This window comes from Carassius gibelio, chromosome A17 (genome assembly GCF_023724105.1).
Source record: "Carassius gibelio isolate Cgi1373 ecotype wild population from Czech Republic chromosome A17, carGib1.2-hapl.c, whole genome shotgun sequence".
Classification (NCBI taxonomy): domain Eukaryota; kingdom Metazoa; phylum Chordata; class Actinopteri; order Cypriniformes; family Cyprinidae; genus Carassius; species Carassius gibelio.
Genome location: NC_068387.1, coordinates 22,398,988 through 22,413,503, shown reverse-complemented (window position 1 = coordinate 22,413,503; position 14,516 = coordinate 22,398,988). Strand labels below are relative to the sequence as shown.

Sequence of the window (14,516 nt, the reverse complement as noted above, 5' to 3'; positions counted from 1 at the left end):
GTCTGACATCTTTTATGTGTTCTCTCTCTCCATACAGTTAAGACACCTGGGTAATGATGAAGTGCATATCGTGTGGTCCGAGCACTCGCGGGACTACCGGAGAGGCATCATTCCTACTGAGTTTGGAGACGTGCTCATCATCATCTACCCCATGAAGAACCACATGTACAGCATCCAGATCATTAAAAAACCCGAGGTGAGCTCAATGCTGAACCCATCTCAGAGGAACCAATAAGGACCGACTTTTAATCATTTCTGATTTGTCTATAATTAGAAATGTCACAAACAATTAGTTTTGTAAAATTATAAAATAATATTTTTATCTTTTTAATTTATTCAAATAGATTTGTAAAACATATTTAAAGCACTTGACTCCATTAGAACAATTCATTTGGGAGTAAAAGTGTGAGATGGAATGACATGCTAAAAAATGTAGGGCCTATACAAATAATTTTTTAGGAATTAATATTATTATTCAACAACGAAAAAAGTAATTATTAAAAAATATATTTCAAATAAAAGCTGTTTTTACTTTCTTATTCATCAAAGAATTCTGAAAATAAAAATGTGTCTGAACTGTTTTCAACAATGATAATAATAAGAATAGTTTCTCGAGCAGCAAATCTTCATATTAGAATGATTTCTAAAGGATCTCGTGAAACAATTTGATGGCCGCTGAACAGAGAGATCTGTGTACTGTAAAGCAGAGATATTTGTTTGTGCATCCCATTTGTTTTTCTGTAAAAAGCTCAATACTTTGTACAGGAGACAGTGGAAGCATATCTGTCTTTGAGCATTACCAGTCCTTGCTTCCTGCTCAGTTATGTCGGGGCTAATTGAATGAATGAGATTCTCCGAATCGAATTCCGCTGTGGAGATGGATCCGAGACGAGAGGCTCAGTCTTTCATGCAGTCTGAGGAAATGTAGAAAGATGGAGAGATAAAGAAAGACGAGGCCTGGCTTTTATGAAAGTCCATTTAGACCCCATTTCAGTGCATGAGGGCTATTCACTCTATCTTTTCGGCTTAATGTCAGGGATTTTTTTTATGTAACAGACTGAAATACGTCGGAGGTTTTGACATTTTCATGCCTCATTTTATTTGAAGGATAAAGCTGCTAGCTAATATTGTGTGAAAAAGGCCTGTTCACAGACAGTATGATGCAGAATTTTTTTAATACATTACCATTCTAGAGTTTGGGGTCAGTTATTTTTGAAGAAGTTAATGCTTTTATTCTGCAAAGAAACAAAATTTATTAAAGTATAAATAAAGACCTTTATAATGTTACAAAAAAAAATCTGTCAAATAAATGTTCTTTTAAACTTTGTTCATTAATGAATGAATGAAAATAAAGTTTCTTGAATAGAAAATCTGCATATTAGAATGATTTCTGAAGGATCATGTGACACTTAAGACTGGAGTAATGATGCTGAAAATTCAGCTTTGCATCTAAGGAAAAAGTTACATTTTAGAAAATATTTTACAATAGACAATAGTCTTTTAAATTGTAGTAATATTTCACAATATTCCCTTTTTTTTTTTTTTTGGGTGGTGGTATTTTTTTATTAAATAATTGCAGCCTTGATCAGCAAAAGAGACTTTGTTAAAAAAAAAAAAAATTAAACTATAAAAGTACTGTATAAAATAAAATGGATCTGATAATGGACCATCACAATACAATATTTCAGACTCGATGTGAAGCAGCTTATAGAGATTCATTGTTTCATTTTATAATCATGTCATGCACATTTTTCATGCTGAAAATGTGAACTTATGGGAGTGTGAATAGGCCTTAATACTGATTGAAATGTGTGTTTTGTTCCTGCTCAGAGCCTCTCACATTTTGCTCTTCTCGGGCCATTAAGTGTTCATATATCATGTCGTCTCACTTTCCACAGGTGCCATTTTTCGGTCCCTTGTTTGATGGAGCCATAGTGGATGGAAATATCTTACCCACAGTGGTGCGAGCCACAGCCATCAACGCCAGCAGAGCTCTGAAATCCCTCATCCCTCTTTACCAAAATTTGTATCCTTTTCCTAGACTTTAACGAGTGCACATGTGTGATTTTGTCATGTTTAAGGTGGCGGAAGCCTATTATGATTGTTACAGCCTGCTTAGTTCTTCAGCTCTCTCCTTCTGCCGTATAGTCCTGGCTCGTGTATGTACAGATTGACTTTCAAGCGGTCAGGTTTGTTCTGATGGGAGCAGGTAGAGCCGCTCAATAATTATTGATGTCTTATTTCTCAGCTCTGCACATGTAGAGCACAGCTCTCTGTTCACCCAGTCAGGCGGGTGATAGAATCATTCATATCACTCCTCAGTGCCTGCTTACCTGCCTGCACAGCCATTTGATTTTGAAATGCTTCTTTGGCAATTTGGTGTTCTTTTCTGTTTTCTGATGATCTGAACCTCTGCTGTTGTACTTATCTTATTTTTGGGTCCACTTTTCAGTTCTTATTTTACATACACAATATGCATTGTCTCTTAAAATAAGCTTAAAAAGTAGCCGTTTTAGCTTGTTTAGTTTGCATAATTATTAGGGCTGTCAAGAGGAGTGAAATCACATTTATAAATCAACCCTATATGGTACAGTCATATGGACTACCGTTTTTGAAAGAAAACTTTTAAGTGCACAAAGACTGCAATTTGATAAAAAATGTTTTATGTTGTGATATAAATTATATTGTCAACTTTGATTTAAGTAATGCATCCTTGCTAAAACAAAAAATATTATTAAAAATCTTACTCAAGCTTTTTGAACAGTAAAATTAAGTATAACTGTATTTTCATTGACTTGATCATGCTTTCTTTGAAACCTGTGGTTTTTATTTTGACTTAATTTTTCTCATCTAATTCTAAACCTTTTTAACACTGCAATACATTTTTATATTCATTTAATTTTCTCTATATATATTGACAGCCCTAAGCTAGTAGTGTTTGCCAAGATTATTAGTACTGCTCATGTTTTAGGGGTTTGTTTTGTTGAAAAACAGTTATTTCTAAATGATTGCAGCCACTGTGTGCTTTTAGATAGTGTTCAGTATCTGAACATTTCCAAGTCCAAATCCAGTCTCTCTGTCTAGTTGGCTCCTAAGACCTTTAACCTTCCTTTAAGAGCACTCTGTTCTTCTCAGAGAGATGCTACTTCCAAAAACAAAGCAAAGTCTGAGAGGAGGGGGAAAAAAGGGAGAGAGAAAAGGGGGGGAAAGCGATTTTCATCTGCCATGTCCTCCAAGCCAGAGAGATTGTTTGGCTCAGCTTGAGTCTTTCGCTCGCAGCAATCTCGCCCATCTGTGTGCCTGCGCGGAGCTCGATAGTGGACTGAGCTATTGATTGGCGTGAGCCGCACAGGTCGATGCTCCTGACAGCCTGAATTACAGTAATCTGTCATTATCGACGGATGTCTCTCCAAACCTTTTCTCTCTCTCCATCTTTCTCGATTCTCTTTTGGTCTGTTTTTCTTTCAGTCTGATCCCCTTTATTTTGAAACTATCCCTCCCTCTTTTTTTCTCTCTTTCTTTGAGCGCCTTCGCACCTTCTTTTTATTCTGTCCTGTGCGAATAATTGATGACTGTGAGGGATGGATGGCAGGATAGAAGTGATTAGAAGATCTATGTGCCAGACGAGCTGCTCTCCTACGATGAATTCAGGCCGTGAGATTGAGAGGACCCCAGAGATGTGAGGAAGGAAGTCACAGTATCTCCTGCTTACCTGTTGATGGAGCCAATCATTTCCGAGAGAGAGAGAGTTATGTAACTTAATTGTCCCTTTAACGTCCTTGTATCTCTGAATCAATCACTAACGAGTGGTGTGGTGTAGTAGTTAAATTGCAGAGCCTAGAAAAGTCACTGGTACAAAACTTAGTCGTGAGCAATTATCAGATTCGTTCCTCTCAGCTTCATCTTAAGGTTACAAATTAGTAGATAACTAGAATTTTAGGGCTGGGTATTAATAGAGTTTTCCAGATTTGATTCAACATGTTCTCAATTTGATTAAATTATGATTCATATCAGTATATTTTACTAATTATTTTTTGTTAGAATTGCTTATGAAAGTTTTTTTTTTCTCTGCTAATATAACAAAAGGTACTACACATTATGAATTACATTTGTATTTTTTGTTATTTTTGGGGGGAAGGGGGTCGGGTTACATTGGTCACAATTTTTTTTTTTTTTGATTCAGTGAAAAAAAAAGCTTGTAAGACTCGCATGTTTCGGGATTTAGTCTATGCTGGTCACACTGAGAGTCATTTGTTCATGAATTGTGCTACTTTGCCAGTTCTGTATGTTTTTAATCCACTAAAAGAACTGTCTCGTAAAAGTCTGTCATTTTGGACTTAGGCTACACTGGTCATACGGTATGCTTTTGGTTCACTGAAAGACCCAACTCATAAGTCATTTATTTCTGGGTTCAGTTTACACCGTTCGCTCTGTAATTAATGGTATTTAAGTGACTAAAAGAACCAGGCTACACTGGTCACGCTTTGTTTTTGATTCACTAAAAGAATTGAATCATAAGAGTCATTTATTTGGAGAATTGGACTGCAATGGTTGCATTGTTAGCCAAGCACATTGTTTGGGTGAATTTGTATAATTTAAAAGAATTGGAAGTCGTTAAAATAAGTGCACATGGAAAATACATTGGCTTTCAAGTCTCTTTTCATCCATATAATCAAGCTTATTTTCTTCCACCTGAATTGCATTGCACGCTGAGCCTCAGCTTACCACCTTTAGTTTCACAGAAAAACTAAATTAGATTTTTTTCTGGATCCACATAAGGTGCTGTTCTTGCTGAAGAGGTCCTCATTTAGAAATGTTTAAATTATGCACCGACTCACGCATGATCACAGTAGCCCCTCTTTAGTTCAACAGAGACATGCATTGTATGGTAAATTATCTAGATTTAAGAAAGACAAACCAGCGTTTTCCTTTTATACAAAGCCTGTAGTATGCCTTTGTCAAGTAATGTCAAAACATCATCTTTTTTCCCGAATTATTTTCCTCAAAACTCAATAATATCAGACTTTTCATCCGCTTTTCTCATTCTCTAAGCCAGTATGCTTCAACCTCTCTTGTGCATGACTCTAAGTTCCAGTTCCTTCTCTTGGCCCTGGGCTGCATCCATCTGCCTCCCTGAACACTGATCCCTCATTCAGCATGACTGTGAAATTAAGGCCTGGAATGGAGAGAAAGGGACCTCTTTGGTCTTGATGTCTGTTGGAGGGAAAGGAAATAAAAACAGCAGATAGCAGGTATCTGGCGTGGGTCAGTGTTATGAATGCTGGGCAGACTAAATAACAGGGTTAAACTGCAGATAGCACAGGACTAATCCAATGGGCAATGTGTGCAAAAAGAGCCTGAGCTCGGGGCCTTCCAACCAGCCTTAGTCTCTGAGGGCACCATGTTGGGTCTGAGTGATAAAATGTCCTGGCCTGCCATATGTGGAAGTGTGTGTGCGTTTGAAACACCCCACTTCAATTAGAGCTAGTTGACCTGTCTCGCCCTGAGTCTAGCGAATAACTACAGCTGTTAATCTTCTTGTAACGCATACTGGAATGAAGTGGATCTAGATCTGGTCCTTCAAGCCCTGATTGCACGGTGAGAGAAACCCACATTATCTGATCCGTCTGGCTCATGGCTGCAAGTTGGCCGAGGGGTAGATTGAGTGTTGTTGGCTCTGACTCGACAAAGAAAAAACACATAAGTCTAAGAGTCACGGCCATCTTCCATCTGTCAGTGGTCGATTGGGATGCAGGGGGGAGAGGAGGGGACGTGCTAAGCGGCTTCCCCATTGGCCGTGCCAGTCCAGTGGTGTGTGTGGGACCGTTCCAGCTCCGGTGTGACAGTGGGGGCAGGCCCGCTGGCTGCTGATTGGCAGCGATAAGTGCCGGGCTGCTGGGGTCAGCATATGGCAGGGCGTGATAGCGGAGAGAGTGGAAGAGCTTTGGGTCATAGCCTCCTTCCATCTGACTCTGGCTTTTCCAAAAGCAGCCGAGCTGATGGAAGCAGCAGGCCAGCGCTTCCCCTTTTGTCCCCATGCTTGAGCGGCCCACACACAAACACACACACTTGACGTAGCCACAGCCAAACGCATAACAGGCAGTGCTGCCACACACTGCCAGCTCTCACAATGGGCCCTATTGTGTCCCAATAGCAACATGGTTTGCTGGTGTGTGTGTGTGTGTGAAGGGGGATGCAAGGTTTCACTATTCACTAATTGTCTCATCAGTGCCGAAAAAGGGGCTGGAACAGATTAAAGAGGGGGTTGGGGTATTGTTGGGGTCAGTGCTTAATTGCTTTTGCCATTTTCTGTCTCTCTCTCTCGTCTGTTTATCTCTTTATTTTGTGCATTAGTAATTCTTGTAACTGCACAAGCGACACCCGTCGCTGTCAGTGACTGTTGTTTTTTTTTCCAGCACAGTTCACCTCAGTGGTCGCTGATGGCATTAATATGTCAATCAATCACTAAGCCTCTCCTCTGAACTTCTCTGCTGTTTTGACCTGTTAGCACCGACAGCTTCATCCCCAGACTTTCCAGTCAGTCAAACACAGGCCTTGTGTGAATGAGTGAGGTGCAGGGTGTGTTAACAAAAAAAAAAATGTTGTTGCGTGGCCCCCTCCGGCTCGGGATAGATTGGTAAACAACAAGCTCCCTGGGGGTGCATGGCAATGGAGAATGTGGGTCTGACTCTTACAAAGTGTTTAGGATGCACTGCAGGCTTCTCACATGGAGTTTGTGGTTAGTGTAGCAGAGACACGTCTGTCTGTATTTCTATCTATCTATCGTTCTATCATTCTATATCATTATATATATATATATATATATATATATATATATATATATATCGTTCTATTCATTCTAGCGTTGGATCTGTTGTTCTGTCCGTCTATCTTTCTATCTATCTATCTGTCTGTCTGTCTGTGTCTGAAAGTTTGTTTGAAAAAAAATGTTTTTTACATGTATTTACAAATTAGTTCTATGAATTTTTATTAGTTTTATCAAAGTTTTACCTTTTTTAATGACTTGTGTATGGGATGATTTCAATTCGTTCATAGTAAGTGAAATTGCACAATCACTTATTTTTATTACTCCAGAAGTGCCTAGAATTTGCTAATTCTACATGAATAAGGGGCTAAATAAAAATTTAAAAAAAGTAATAAAGATATCTTCACATCTGATATTGTTTTGACTGGAATAGCTGTGAAGAATTGCACAATAATGTATTATTTTATTTAAATCAAATCACATCAAAACCTGCTCAAACCTGTTAAAAGATAAACACTTCTTGTGCGAATTCAGACCTCAAATGTTTCTGCGAAGCCAAATGTGATTTAAAGAATTAATAGCCACGGCATTTGAAAGCCATGGTGAAAAATCTCTACTCTCAGTAGAACCACAAAATCAGGTTACTGTTTAAAAAAGACATGCACAGGAGGCAGATGGCAAGCCTACCTTTACTCATTCATACTAATCAGGACCGCCACGTACGTGTAGCTCGGCGTACACGCAGCCCTCTCTGATAGCATTAGCGCTGACTTGCACGTCATGAATGTTAAATAAATGTTGCATTTGCAATGGCAGCACGCACATCACTTTCCACCTGGGGCGCGGGGACAGGACGCGGGGCGATAAATCGTGCTGGCCACTCTCGGGGCTGTATTTCACGAGCCCTTCAATTTGGTTTCAGCTGAGATTAATAGGAGAGGCTGTGATGCTGGAGACCAGGCCCAGATCAGTGTCTCGGAGCTCCAGGCAATGGTGCATTAGCCTGGGCTATCTCTCCTCTCATCTGCTTGTGCCACGCGGAGACATTGGCCGTAATGACGGGTCTGTGGCAGCCAGCCACAGCACCGTGCCTCGCTAATAAAATCACTGTTAGAGCCACGATATCAGCAGGCATCAGATGGAAAAATAAACCGATTAGCCTGCTCTTCGGGGCACACATAGATTTCTGTAATTATACGCTGTAAAACTCCTCAAATTTGATTATTTGTGTGATGTTTTTCTGTCACTTTTCTGATCTCGTTCTCTTTCTCTCCAGTGTCAGTGCAGATGTAATTGTATTGGTGGATTTTGGCTGGTCAGATCTAAATTTTTTTGGTTTATTTTCTTAGTTGGTTTGATCAACACTTTGATATTTGACTCGGATGTTTTCCGCGTGCATACCTGGGTAGATCTGATGAGATTGCTTGATTGATGGCAGATCTTAACATCAGAAATGTGTAAACTTGGAAATGCTCCATTTAAAGGAAGTTTACCCAAAAATAAAAATTTGCTGAAAAATTACTCTTTCTCAGGCCATCCAAAAATGTGATGAGTATTATTTTGGATTGTGGACTTAGAAGTAGCTGTTTAAAGTTTGTTCCATACAAACACATAGCTTTTTTGCTTCACAATATGTTAATTGATGGACTGGAGTGGTGTGGATCATTGTGATGTTTGTTTGGACTTTAATTCTGACGGCACCCATTCACATTGGTGAGCAAGTAATGTAATGCTAAATTTATCCAAATCTGGTTTGATGAAGAAACAATATCATCTATATCTTGGATGGCCTGAGGGTGAGTAAATATTAAGCAAATTTCATTTTTGGGTGAACTATTCCTTTAAGTAGTGTGACTGCAACTGTATATCAGCTAAGTGATTTCTCGCAGGGTTTGACAGACAAGTCCCAACAAAAGTACCTGTGGAGACCCTGTGGTTTGTGGTTTGAATGAGAGGACTCCTCTGTGCGTGTCCCACTGGGTTGTGTGTGAAGACATGAGAGCCGTTCGGCAGCCGGACAGTGGCTCTCTCTGCGGGGCTGCGGATCCTGCTCTGGGTTTCTTTTGAACGGTGTCAATGCTGTCCTATGGAGGAATCCTCAGAACAGATAATAACAACCACACCATGCGGAGAAAATGACTGATCATGTGTGTAATTAAAATGAGGCGTGTGTATGTGTGCGCGCGCGCAATTTGGGACTGTGTTTCCACTGGGCTTGTCAGCTACTGTGCTGTGTTAATTTGCAAGACCAGAGCAGTGAATAGCTGTGCTCTCGGATATTGAAGATATTGGCCGTGTGTCATCTTTGTGCAATCACACATCCAATTGTCCCAGAGCTCTCCGATGAACTGATGTTTCCAGGCACATGTGTCCTTTGAGATGCCCTGTTTTTATTTGTGTTAATAGTATTTTTTATGATTAATTTGGACATCAGATTAGCATAATGATTATGTTGTAGTCAGGCTCATGCACTATTCAGAATTGAGAATGCCATTTAAATTCCTATTGAACTCCTTAATTTGAATTGGATTTTAATTGAGGTGGCAAACGAAATGCAGAATTATCTTACCATTAAAAATTTGAATGTAAAGTACAAATAATTTCATATAACAATTTGAGTGATGTTCAAAGAAAAACTTTGAATGTTGAAAAGTTTGAGGTCAGTAAGATTTTTTTTTTATGTTTTTGAAGTCTAATGGTTAAAAAGGCTACATTTATTTGGAAAAATACAGTATAAACAGTTATACTGTGAGAAATTGCAGTTATAAACTTGCATGGTCTTTAGGAAATCCTTCTAGTATGCTAATTTGGTGCTCAAGAAACATTTCTTATTATTATCAATGGTGAAAACAGTTTTGTTGCTTAATATTTCAGTGAAAACTGAGATTCTTTAATGCATAGACTTATTTTTTATATTTATTTTGAAATAGAATTATTATCTAACATTATATATAAATCTGTTAAATTGCATATTTGTCTCAAAAAAAAAATTCCCACTGACCCCAAACTTTTTGAATGGTTATGTACATTTCATCATATTTTTGTGGTCCAGGGTGGAAGAACATTTCATTTCTTTACCTGGTTTTAATTCCTTTAAATCACCATTGGTAAATTCCTCTTCCTGTTCAAATTGCAATTCAGATTCCAATTCCAACTTCCTGTGAGATGTGACCAGTTCAATTTAAATTCACACTCAAGAATACATTTTTCACATTTTCACCATGATTATTGCTTTATCTTAGCGGTTCTGATGTTTCTCGGAGATCATTGTCGTCTACCTACGAGTGTTCGCTAGACACCATGTTGTCATAGAGGAGTTATGGGGGTCAAGGTGACTGACACGACTTTGACATCATGAAAAGCTTCCACCCCTTTCCAGAGGCGTGCTTCTGTTCTCCACCACTGCCGTCAGCTTCGAGAGGGGGAGGGAACGAAATCGTGGGTAGCAGGAGTGATCAATTTGGAGGCTATCAGCACCAGCATGTTCGGAGTGCTGAATTAACACACCACCAGGGACTGTTCCTGGAGCCCACCACGAGCCCTTCACTCCTAATGTGCTAACAAGCTCACTTTTGCTGTCTCTTCAGTGGCAATTTCTCTCTTTCCTTCCAGAGCCCAGGAGTTCAGCGTGGTGACAATGAAAAGCTCTGTAGGAGGGGGGAAGAGGCCAGGAGTATTTTTCCCCCCTTCTGCCTTTCATCCACAGGGAAAATGAGTTTCTGGTAATGCACAAAAGGCTCTTTTTTTCATCCTCCTCTCCTCTTCTAGCATGTGATGCTAGAGAGGGCACGAGAACCCGGCACGCACTCTCTTAAAAGGACTTTCTCCTTTTTAACAAGCCGTCATAAAAAAACACCACCCATCTAAAATTCAATTACGGCGGATGCAAGGCCCGGGTTATTTGGGTGAATACATAGTGCAAAAAGGAGAGAAGGGGAAAAAAGAAGAACTGTTTTTCCCTTTACCTCTCTCTTTGTGACACACAAAGAGCATCTGAAGTCAACAGCGGAGAGGATTTGTTGTCTTGGTGACAGGGTGGCACTAGAGGCTCATCTCAGGTTTAGGATGGTGACCACATGTGGGTGGCTCTGAGAGGGCTATTAAGATGCACAACGGTGCTGCTCACGCTCTGCTCTCGCAGTTTGGAATGGTTGCCAGGTTGTAGCCAGACTATCAGCATGAAATCTGGTCCACTTTGCACCTTATTATGGCCATGAAGCATCTGTGTAGCAGAGCTGTAGTCAGGACTAGACCCTGTAAAACCCAGACCAGTAACACACCCCAAGATCCAGACCAAGACTAAACCCGTCAAGACTCATAGACATTTCAGTCTTAAACAGATAAAAAGCTGGTTTGATTCCAGCTTTTTTACCTATGATAAAATTTTGTAAATATTTCATCATGTCATATTCATTGTAGTTAGTTTTATGGTAAAAATGGTATCTAAGTTGTAACTTCTGTTTTGTGCAGATGTACACTGCCGTTCAAAAGTTTTGAAGTTGGTAAGTTTTTATGATGTCTCACCAAGGCTGCATTTATTTCTTCAAAAATACAGTAAAAACGGTAATATTGTGAAATATTATAATACTTTTTGACTAGAAGACTTCAGGCAAATCTGAAGGTTCAGCACCATTACTCCAGTCCTCAGTGTCACATTAATTATTTTAATATACTGATTTGGTGCTCAGGAACAATTCTTATCAATTTTAAAAAAGTATGGTAAAACGTCTTTTCAGGATTCTTTTATGAATAGAAAGTTCAAATAAATCTGATGTTATTTGAAACTGAAATCTTTTGTAACATTATAAATGTCTTTACTCTCACATTTGATTAATGCTTCTTCACTTAAAGCTGCAGTAGGGAACTTTTGTAAAAAAATATTTTTTACATATTTGTTAAACCTGTCATTATGTCCTGACAGTAGAATATGAGACAGATAATCTGTGAAAAAATCAAGCCCCTCTGGCTCCTCCCAGTGGTCCTATTGCTATTTGCAGTTACAGACCGCTCCCAGCAAGAAACAACCAATCAGAGCTGCGGTCCGTAACTTTGTTTGTGTTCAAAATGTAGAAAAATGAACATAATAAGCGAGTACACCATGAATCCATTTTCCAAACTGTGTTTTTAGCTTGTCCTGAATCACTAGGGTGCACCTATAATAAGTGTTTATATTCTGACTATTTTAGATTGCTTCGGGGGTACTGCGGCGGAGTAACCCAGTACCTTTGTGATTCTTCATAGACATAAACAGAGAGAAGTAGTTCCGGCTACGATGTTCTTTCGCAAGACGCAAGCAGTTCTGTTTATTAACCGCTAGAGCGTCAAAAGTACCCTACTGCAGCTTTAATAAAAGTAATTTCTTTTAAAAATAGGATTTTGTGTATGTGTTTTGGCTGGCAAGTTTTAAACGAAATATAAACGAGTCTGTGTCTAGGGAAATTAACTGTGGTTGATGGTTCATGAGGAAGTGGCGCTCTTAGTTTTAATCATTTGGAAGTGCAGAACAGGGAGGCTACAGCTGATGTCTACATTCAGAAGCTTTGAATTCATTTGTTAGCAGTCGTGGCTGAATGTTTCTGTCAGTAAGACCATATGAGCTGTTAACACGGCTGTCATAGCTGTCGCCAGCTCAGTCATGTTCTGCGTATGGTTGTAGTACAGCATGTGTCTAATTACATCGCTCCCGAAAACACTTTCTCTAGCTGCTTTCTCTTCTCCTCTGTGGGAACCTCTCACCCACTCAACGTAGGGTTCGCTCTCAAACTGTGGGACCCGTGGGGAGGAAACGGGTCTGCTGGAGACAGGAAAAGGCAAACGACAGATCTGCGTGAGTGTTGTAAACTATCTCCTAGAGGAGACACTTCCTACGTCTTCATCTTAACCGCCAGAAGTGCTCAAAGAACAAGAGCCGAGAATAACTTCCCCCTGCCTCGTCCCAGCAGGACCTCCGTTTTTTTTTTTTTTCGTCTCGCAATCACTCCGTTTCTCGCCGTTACTCCATAAAGTTTCTCCAGTGACACAGCATCCGACGTTCTCCGAACAGTGTGCTCTTGGCTTACTGAGTTATGAATGCAGCAAAGACCATATGCCACCGGTCTACTTAATCAAATCGTCCCCATTTACAGAATCCCTCCGTTTTTAAACCCATACACAGCGACATAATCCAATCCCTTCCATTTACTCAATACCATCATTTTTCTTAACTGAATAACACAGACAGTAAGATGTCCATTGATACCCAGTGTCACCATACGTAAAGCAATGACAGCTTTGTAATACAGTTTACAGTATGATGGGAGAATTATTAACCCATGGCATCCTGGCTAACTGTTTGACCCCTGTTGATGTGTTTCTGTCGCTTATGATATTGATGCACCAATATTGTATGACTTTAACTCGTATGTTTATCAGCTACGAAGAGAGAGCAAGGTATCTGGAGACGATAGTCCAGCACCACTTGGAACCGACAACATTTGAGGACTATGCAGCTCGTGTTTTCTGCCCTGCACCTTTCCACCATCTTCCCTCCGAAGCAGGTGGGCATTGACTAAATGAATCGATTCTTAATGAATCTGTCATTTTACACTACTCACGATTCACCTCAGTTCCAGGCTTGATGAATCACATGCACACTTTCTATCCAATCACCTCACCCTTTTTTATTTTTCATGTACATTTTCATGCATTTGGCAGATGCTTTTATCCAAAGCAACACTGCATTCGATATTCATAAACACTACCATTCAAAAGTTTGGGGTCATTAAGATGTTTTTATGCCTTTGAAAGAAGTCTCTTATGCTCACCAAGCATTTATTTGATCAAAAATGCAGTAAAACCGTAATATTGTGAAATATTATTAAATTTCAAACACCAACTGGGGGTTATCAATGTTAAAAACAGTTGTGCTGCTTAATAATTTAGCAAAAACCATAATTGATTTTGATTCAAAAATACTGATAAAAACAGCATTTGTTTGGTTTTTAAATGTCTTTACTGTCACTTTTGATCAATTAAATGCATCCCTGCTGAATAAAAGTGCATTTCTTTCAAAACAAAATCTCACTGAGCTCAAACGTTTGAATATGTTTTTCAAGAAGCTCTTTCTGGGAATCAAACCCATGGCCTTGGCATATATATGAGCTACAAGGAATGCTAAACTTAAAATGAACATGGCAGCTGAACTTGAAACAAAGGCAGTCCAGAAATAATGTTATGCCCTTTTTGAGGAAGACATTTCCTGAGAATTGCAGATGAATGAGAAGAATTCATTGATCTTTTCCTCCACAAATAAGTCATTATCCAAGCCTTTCATTTGAGGACACATGCATAACTGTACACAAATTATTTTTTATTTTGGACTATTCTGGCTTTTGTGTTGGGTGCCTGATAACTTCTAAACCCAAATGTTCATTTTTATTTAATTTTTTTTCATTCCCATTTGATTTTTTTTTTTATATTTTATTTTGTTTATTTTATGTTTCCCCTTCAGATCATAATCTATCACTTGTGTATATCTAAAGGTAAGATTTCTGAAGATGCCGTACACTGAGGCTGCCTGATTGTCTTTGCGTTTGTTCGGCTTGTAACGAAGTTATGAGCTTGTTTTGTTCTTGTTTGTTTGATTCCTTTCTAGACTGAAACATGTTCCCTTCTTTTTCCATGTTCTCTGTATTTTGTCCAGTGGGAAGTCTGCAACATAAATTGCATGGCATGTTCACATCAAGTCCCTAACACTGACCAACATTTATAC

At 39.2% G+C, this 14,516-nt stretch overlaps 1 protein-coding gene across 6 annotated transcripts in view; it reads left to right on the top strand.

Annotated features, from left to right (window-relative positions):
* Positions 1-14,516, top strand: part of LOC128031747 (ral GTPase-activating protein subunit alpha-1) — a 62,117-nt gene that overhangs the window by 44,452 nt on the left and 3,149 nt on the right. For 5 of the 6 annotated variants that reach the window (XM_052620124.1, XM_052620125.1, XM_052620122.1 and 2 more), the window contains 3 exons: positions 38-196; positions 1,899-2,026; positions 13,178-13,302. In XM_052620124.1, the coding sequence (XP_052476084.1) occupies positions 38-196; positions 1,899-2,026; positions 13,178-13,302 (412 nt within the window). Of the gene's footprint in view, positions 1-37; positions 197-1,898; positions 2,027-13,177; positions 13,303-14,255; positions 14,287-14,516 lie in introns of all 6 variants that reach the window. The other variant, XM_052620128.1, reaches the window with a different exon arrangement.